The 7,800-nt window shown below is 44.4% G+C and overlaps 1 protein-coding gene and 1 pseudogene across 1 annotated transcript; both read left to right on the forward strand.

Moving 5' to 3' along the window:
* The first annotated feature begins 1,550 nt into the window (after window positions 1-1,550).
* Window positions 1,551-2,734, forward strand: LOC123856673 (RNA polymerase II subunit A C-terminal domain phosphatase SSU72 like protein 3-like). The gene has a single exon (XM_045892816.2). It carries the CDS (start codon window positions 1,551-1,553, stop codon window positions 2,130-2,132), a length of 582 nt encoding a protein of 193 aa, XP_045748772.1. The 3' UTR covers window positions 2,133-2,734.
* Window positions 2,735-6,394: 3,660 nt separating this feature from the next.
* LOC123856496 (olfactory receptor 52B4-like) lies at window positions 6,395-7,551 on the forward strand (annotated as a pseudogene).
* The last annotated feature ends 249 nt before the right edge of the window (window positions 7,552-7,800 follow it).

Raw genomic sequence — 7,800 nt, forward strand, 5'->3', positions numbered from 1 at the left:
AGCCCCGCATTGGGCTCTCGACTCTGCAGGGAACCTCTTTCTCCCTCTCCAGCTCCCCCTGCTTGTGTTCCCTCTCTTGCTGTCTCTCTGTCGAAAAATAAATAAAATCTCTAAAACAAATTTTTAAAAAAAGATTTTATTTATTTATTTTGAGAGAGAGAGTGCACAAGAGAGCATAAACAGAGGGGAGGGGCAGAGGGAGAGGGAGAAGCAGACTCCCCGCTGAGCAGGATGCCCAAGATGCAGGGCTCCATCCAAGGACCCTGGGATCATGACCTGAGCCAAAGGCAGATGCTTAACTGACTGAGCCACCCAGGCGCCCCACCATACAGTACTCTTAGTTGACATTTATATAGCTGTAACAAGATGTCCTTAAAAAACACTTTATTGAGGTATGATTGACATACAAAAAGCTGTTCATATTTAATGTATACAACTTGATGAGTTTGGAGATAAATATACATCTGAGAAACCATCTCCACGATCTGTGCCATGAACATATCATTTCCTCCAGAAGTTTCCTTCCTTTCTTCCTTTTTCCTATCCCTCCTCTCTAGCCAAATACAAAAGTAAACCGACAGAGATAACTCCAGATTTAAAAATGCTCCCTCTGGTAGCAGCACCCTTGTCAGGGGAACTAGAGGTACAAGTGATTTAATCATCTATTGTTCTAATGATTAGATTATGGTTAGCATGATTAGATTGTACTCCACTTGATCAAATTGAATCAATCAAGAAGTCCTAGAAGTCTCCACACACTCCTTGAAGGTGACCTGGTTCCTGTTCTGGGACACTTTGCTAGTTGGAAGTTCAAAGCCTGATTTTCCTTGAGAATCGTGATTTTAAGAGTATTAAATGCAGACAACGCTGTGTTGTAACTTTTAATATACTATCAGCAGGGATGTTGTCCAGCATGTGATTTGTTTGCATTGATGAACAATTTTATAAATTTTTGGGCAAAACTACGTACAATCATCCTATGGTTTACACAATTGCATTTCTAGAAAATCCAAATGTATGTTAATGTGCAAGGATACTTATATGTCATTGTATGTAGAATTGAATTGGATGTAAGTTCAAAACCTCAAAACAGATTTTCCACCCATATTCCTGACCAGGTCACTGCAGAGCAGTGACATGCTTACAGTTAGCCTAGTTGACCTGGTCACTGTCAACCTCAGCCCTCATTCCCCATGTAGACCAACCCGGCCAACTGCAGGTTTCACATCCCTGTGTTGGGTGGCCACACCCTCATCGAGATTCAGTGGTTTAGTTGGGATTCAATGGCTTAGTGGAGGTAATCACCTCACAGTTGTTGTGATTAGGTTATGGGCTCAGGATCAGAGGACACTCCACCCGCTGAAACCGAGTTCATCAGGAAGTCCTGGAAAGTCTCCGCCCACACCGTGGAGGTGACCAAATATAATAAGCCCCCTGTCTGTCCTCAGACACTCTGCTGGTCGAAAGAGCTGAACCAGGTGGTCAGCCCCCTGGCCGCAGCGCCCCCGCAGCCGCCCCCGCAGCCTCCGCAGCCTCCAGAGGCCACCACCATGCCCTCGTCCCCGCTCAGGGTGGCTGTGGTGTGCAGGAGCAATGTGAACAGGAGCATGGAAGCCCACAGCATCCTCCTCAAAAGAGGGTTCCACGTCCAGTCTTTCGGAGTCGGATCTCGGGTGAAGCTGCCAGGACCCTCAAGCAATCGCCCGGTGATCTACGATTTCTCCACGACGTATAAGCAGATGTACGAGGACCTTTGCAGGAAAGACCGGGAAGGCTACAGCAGGAACGGAATCCTGCACCTCTTGGGGAGAAACGAGAGGATCAAGCCGCGCCCCGAAAGGTTTCAGGAGTGCAGCGACCCCTTCGACGTCATCTTCACCTGCGAGGAGAGTGTGTATGACCGAGTGATGCAAGAGCTGTGGGCCAGGGAGCAGGCGACCTTCCAGCCCGTGCACGTGGTCAACGTGGACATCGCAGACACCTTGGAGGACGCCACCCTGGGGGCTTTTCTCATCTGCGAGCTGTGCCAGAGCCTCCAGCGGGCGGACGACGTGGACAGTCTGGAGGAGCTGCTGCTGGCCGCGGAGGAGAAAACAGGAAAGAGCTTTCTTCACACGGTCTGCTTCTACTGAAGGTCGTGGCTGGAGTTGGCGCCTTCGTTAGGTAACTTTCATGTGGCGTTTTGGACTAGTCCGTATTTTCTGAGAAGGGCTTTTAACGCCCTTTCCGCAAACTTCTGTTTGTGCGATTTTTAGGTATATGCCACCAGGGAAGAGTTGAGCAAGAAAAAGCATTTCTTGGGAAACGAGGACAAGGGCTAGTAGTCATGGAAACAGTCCAAACCTGGGGACATTGTTCTGGGTACTTTGGGCACAAGAAGTAATTCAGCGCTCACGTGGGTCTGCGAGGACATGACTGCCACGGCCTGCACTTTGCAGATGAGCGAAGGAAAGTTTATAATGGAGTGCGGGACAAGTGATTTGTTGAAGGATATTCAGCGAATAAACAACATTGAAAGGCAGCTGCTGGCCCGACTGATCTCTGAACATAAGGGAGATCCTGCACTGCTTGAATGTAAGAAGCAGCGCGTGCGGCAAGGGACCCAGACTGGACGAGGCCTCATTTGACCTGTGCACGTGCGCACGCACGGACTGACTTTGCTTTGGTTCCTTAACCTCTTACCCCTTGTTGTATGTTTGCTGTGTGACTTTGTATTGTGCTTTGCTTTGTGTGATGTGTATAAAGCCAGACTAAATGTGTAGTGAAATGTCATTGAGTTTGGAATCCTGAACCTGCTTTACCCTTGCTTTATGGTTAAATAAAGCTGACATTGTGCAGAGACACAACTCGTACTTGCCTTTCTAGCATGCTCGCGACGGTACCCACTCTGCACCAACAGGAAAAGAGACATCCTTAACACCAGCGGTGAGAAATTTAGAGCTGAGAAGTCTGTACAAACAACCCTTGTTGCTTGGCACTAATCAACTGCCCCAGCCTGAGTTCTGTTTAGAATTCCTTACTAATTGAAACTCCTGAAATTAGATTTTCTTTATCCTGTCAATTCATTAGAGATTTATTGTCTCTTTGTCTAAAAAATATAAAAACTACCTGCCTTGGTCATTTCTTTAGGTCTTAGGTTCATTATTTGGCTTCTGTGAGCAAATAAAACTGATTTTTCCCCCCTGTTCATCTATCTCATGTCAATTTAATTCTTAGTACAGCTGGAACACTTTGACTGGTAGAAAAGATTTTTTCCTTCTCTTCACTAATATGATTTTTTAGAAGAGCATAAAGTATGGAGAACTAGCTAGGATAATATACTTATATGCATTTACATCAAATGACACATTTTTTTTTTTTCCTGAAGGTGGGATTACTTTCTTCTTCTTGTCTTCTGATTAAAAACAATAATGTACAAGATTGCTTTTATAATCAGAATATAAAGTTATTTCCAAGTTGAAAAAAGTTCACATCCTACATTCAGGATGAGGAAAATGAAATAAAATTACTTATAAAAGAATATAAACAAAGCAGGAGAATTTTTTCTTCTAGCAACCATAAATGTGGATTTTTGATGACCAAGCACTAAACAGAATGATACACTAGGTAGGCAAATGAAATAAAAATGTGTCATGAATCTCAAGAATCCCATGTGATCTACAAGTTATGCATGGATGTTTATAGACCCTTAGGAAAGAATGAAAATTCATTATTTATGGCTTCAAAATGTGAATCTCATCACCAATCCCGGGATGAATATAACTGCAACATCATCCTTTACATGAAAAACAAAAATTTGAAAATCATCTTTGCATATTACATGTATTGATATTGTAGATTGAAAAAATTACTATTCATTAATTCAATATTTAATGCCAGTGTAAGTATTAAAAGAGGTCTGTAGCAAGCCTGGTTTAGCTGGGAGAGCTTTTTTTGTAGTGAATATCTTAAATGTGAACACTCAGTGTGGGATGGAGATTAGAGCAGGTGGGGAGGAGTGGGCAAGAAGCTAGTCAGGAGAAGGCCAGGGAGGGAAATGGCACTTAGGGACCTGGGATCCAGGCATTTGGAGGAGGGCAAGGCTGATGGAGACAGCCGTGTCCCTGGGGCCCTGATGTAAGCACTGCCCTCAAGAGCTCTCATGAAAGAGAATAAACAGCCCAGTGCCTGGCTCCCAACAAGCTGAATGTCATCTCCAATTTCAGTAAGAGCTGGTGAGTAAATTAGACATGTGTGTAGAGGGGCAGGTTCCAGGATCAAGGTAAGGATTGGACTGATGTCACATCCCAGGAAGGCCTGGGGGTGGGGGGACAGGACTTCCGTGCACCAAGAATGGTAAAGACCAGAGATACCAATCTGGTTGGTTACAGCAGCAGTGGAGGGGTTGGTCTGGGAAGGGAGGTTGAGAGTATATGGGTAGCTGAGGTTAATGAAGGTTGCTCAAGAAAGAGAAGTAATCCAATATGTGGCAAGTGCTCTAATGTTTAGGTTAGACATGAGAAAACAGAAAAGATAATGACGTACTTCAAACCCTTCTTGGCAAACATGACAAGAGCCCAGAGAATGACTGGTATCTCTGTTGGGCTTCCCAAAGCAGGGCTTGGGAAGCAGACCAGGACATCTCAGGCAGGTGTGAGGAGGGAACTATGGGGGAGGGGCATTGAACGGGATGTTGAGGATGAACTTGTGTCAGACCAAAGTCATCCTAATTTGGTCAGGAGACCAATTGAGCAGGCAAATCCTCAACCTCTGAGCTCCCTGCCTTCTCTCACTGGCTCCTATTAATAAAATGTCTTCGGGATGCCTGGGTGGCTCAGTCACTTAAGCGACTGACTCTTGATCTCAGCACAGGTCTTGATCTCAGGGTTGTGAGTTCGAGCCCAGCACTGAGCTCCACCCTGGGCGTGGAGCCTACTTAAAAGAAAAAAAAAGTTCAAAAAATAAATTTTTTTCTGCTACTCCGTTTCCCCAAACACATGACCATCACCAGCTCCTGTAATCTGCCCCCTCTCCAGCCCTGCCTTTATTGGTTTGTGTCTTCTATGGCCTCTTCCTTCTTGCCATTTTCTTCTTTCCTTTCCCAATCAGGTCTGTGGGGCACACACCAGCCCTCACATCCCTCCGATGCCATACACTGGTTTTCCTGCAGATCAGCTGCCCTCACTGGAGAGAACGTTCTCACAGAGCAGCCATATGCTCTATAGGAGACAGTGCCCTGACCTAGGCCAGCTGAATGGACTTCTTTGGTGACTCTGATGGCAGAACACTTTCTCCCAGCACTTGGAGGATGGAAATTGGAGCTGATTTTTTTCCCCAGAAAGAAAAATCAGGGGCACCAAGAGGATAACTGGAATGGAAGAAATAATGTTCTTGAGTGTAAGATATACCTTAGCTACTAAGCTAGATATTTTTAAATACCCCTTCACGAGGGGGAATTAGCATTTGCCTCCACTTCTTCAAACTTTCTGCTTACAAATTTGATTTTCTCTCAAACCATGAGGGCAGAACTCAGGCCAATTCCCATTGCTTCTATTTCCCCCGTTTATAATATGGTGCCTGAAAAATAGTTACTGCTTCCTGAATGACCAAGTGAATGAATGAATGGATGAATGTATACTAAGAATAACTGATAAAATTTCCACCTCCAGAAAACCTCCCAGATATCATGCATATCCCTTTCCAGCAATAATACTTTATTTTCCAAATTCAGTCATTTCTGAACTTAGTTTCCTAAGGTGTGAGCACAAGCAGTGCCTTATTCAGGTACACAGATTCCGTCAATGTTACTTCTTAAAGGTCTGTTGACTCTCTCTGCAAGTGAGCTGATAATGTGGTGAAGTCAGAGAGATTTCAAATCTCATTTCCATCAATTAGGCCAAATATGCCTGTACAAACACCACCGTGCTTTCTTCAGCATTCCCTATGCACAGCTAACTGGAGCTGAATAAACACTGTTCAGTGAACAGGCCATATTTGGATTTGAATACCCACATTTTCTTCTCTTGTTTCCCTCCCTTTTCATTCTTTTCCTTATGATGAACTACCTATTACAAGGTCAAGTTCAAGAAACATCTTGTTACGTAGCCTTTCCAGATACATATAATGATTTCCTTTGTATATTCATAATCCTCTGTTTGTAGGAGAAATACATACAATAATGTATTTTATTTGATTAGCTGGGTATATATATATATGTCAAATTAGACTATCACTCATTGAGGTAGAGAATATGTCCTAGTGACTTCTTATGTTTCTTAGTGTTTGCATGTTCACAGAAGATGGAGAGTGTGAGATATGCCAAAAGCTCCTAGTGTCTTCACAAAGAATATTGCAAGAAAACTTGTATTTTCTACTCTGTCTATGAATTGAAGTATCTCTGGTAGTCTCCACAGGTATGATTTCCCTAAACCACACTGGTGTTGGCCACATGATCTTCCACTTCCTGGGCATCCCTGGGCTAGAAGACCAGCACATGTGGATTTCCATCCCCTTCTTCATTTCCTAGGTCATCGCCCTGCTTGGGAACAGCCTGCTCATCTGCCTTATCCTCATGAAGTGCAGCCTCCGTGAACCCATGTACCTCTTCCTCTGCATGCTGGCCGGAGCGGACATTGTCCTCTCCACGTGCACAGTACCTCAGGCCTTGGCCATCTTCTGGTTCCATGCTGGGGAGATCTCCCTGGATCGCTGCATTACTCAATTCTTCATCATCCACTGCACTTTCATCTCTGAGTCAGGGATCTTGCTGGTGTTGGCGTTTGACCACTACATTGCCATATGCTACCCACTGAGATACACCACTATTCTTACATGTGCTCTGATTGGGAAAATTGGAGTAACTGTCTGAGAAGTTATTGTACAATTTTCCCCATAATATTTCTTTTGAAAAGATTGACTTTCTGCCAAAATAATATTATTCCACACACCTTTTGTGAACACATTGGTTTGGCCAAATATGCTTGTAATGACATTTGAGTGAACATCTGGTATGGACTTTTTGTCATCATGTCGACAGTGGTCTTAGATGTCCTGTTAATTTTTGTTTCTTATGTGCTGATTCTCCATGCTGTCTTCCACATGCCTTCCCGAGATGCTTGCCACAAAGCTCTTAACACATGTGGCTCCCATGTCTGCATCATTGTCCTCTTTTATGGGCTTGCGATCTTTACAACCCTTACTCAGCAGTTTGGACGCCACAGTCCACCTCATATCCACATCTTTTTTTTTTTTTTTAAAGATTTTATTTATTTATTTGAGACAGAGAGAATGAGAAAGAGAGCACATGAGAGGGGAGAGGGTCCGAGGGAGAAGCAGACTCCCTGCCGAGCAGGGAGCCCGATGCGGGACTCGATCCCGGGACTCCAGGATCATGACCTGAGCCGAAGGCAGTCGCTTAACCAGCTGAGCCACCCAGGCGCCCCTCATATCCACATCTTATTGGCTAATGTCTGCATTCTGGTTCCACCTATGCTGAACCCCATCATTTATGGGTTTAAGACCAAGCAAATCCAGGAGCAGGTTGCTTATGTATTTTTTCCAAAGCAGAAATAACTTTGGCAAAGGAATAGCATTTTTAGCATCTCTAGTTATCCATGATGTGGTCTGTGGAAGCAGTGGGTGGAAACACTAGGGTAAGCTGAAACACTAGGAAATAGCTCAGTGAATTCTATTTTTGGAGCATGTTCACCAGGAGGGTGACAAGACTTGTATCTTCTACAGTCAAAGCAACAGAGAGAGCAGTGCCATGTTTGACTGTGCAGGTTACTTCCTGAACAGAGCCTATGTTCAAGGTGTTCCAGC

The sequence above is a fragment of the Mirounga angustirostris genome, unplaced genomic scaffold, assembly GCF_029215605.1.
Source record: "Mirounga angustirostris isolate CCGP_5_RB_7025 unplaced genomic scaffold, mMirAng1.0.hap1 SCAF_13, whole genome shotgun sequence".
In the NCBI taxonomy this organism is placed as follows: domain Eukaryota; kingdom Metazoa; phylum Chordata; class Mammalia; order Carnivora; family Phocidae; genus Mirounga; species Mirounga angustirostris.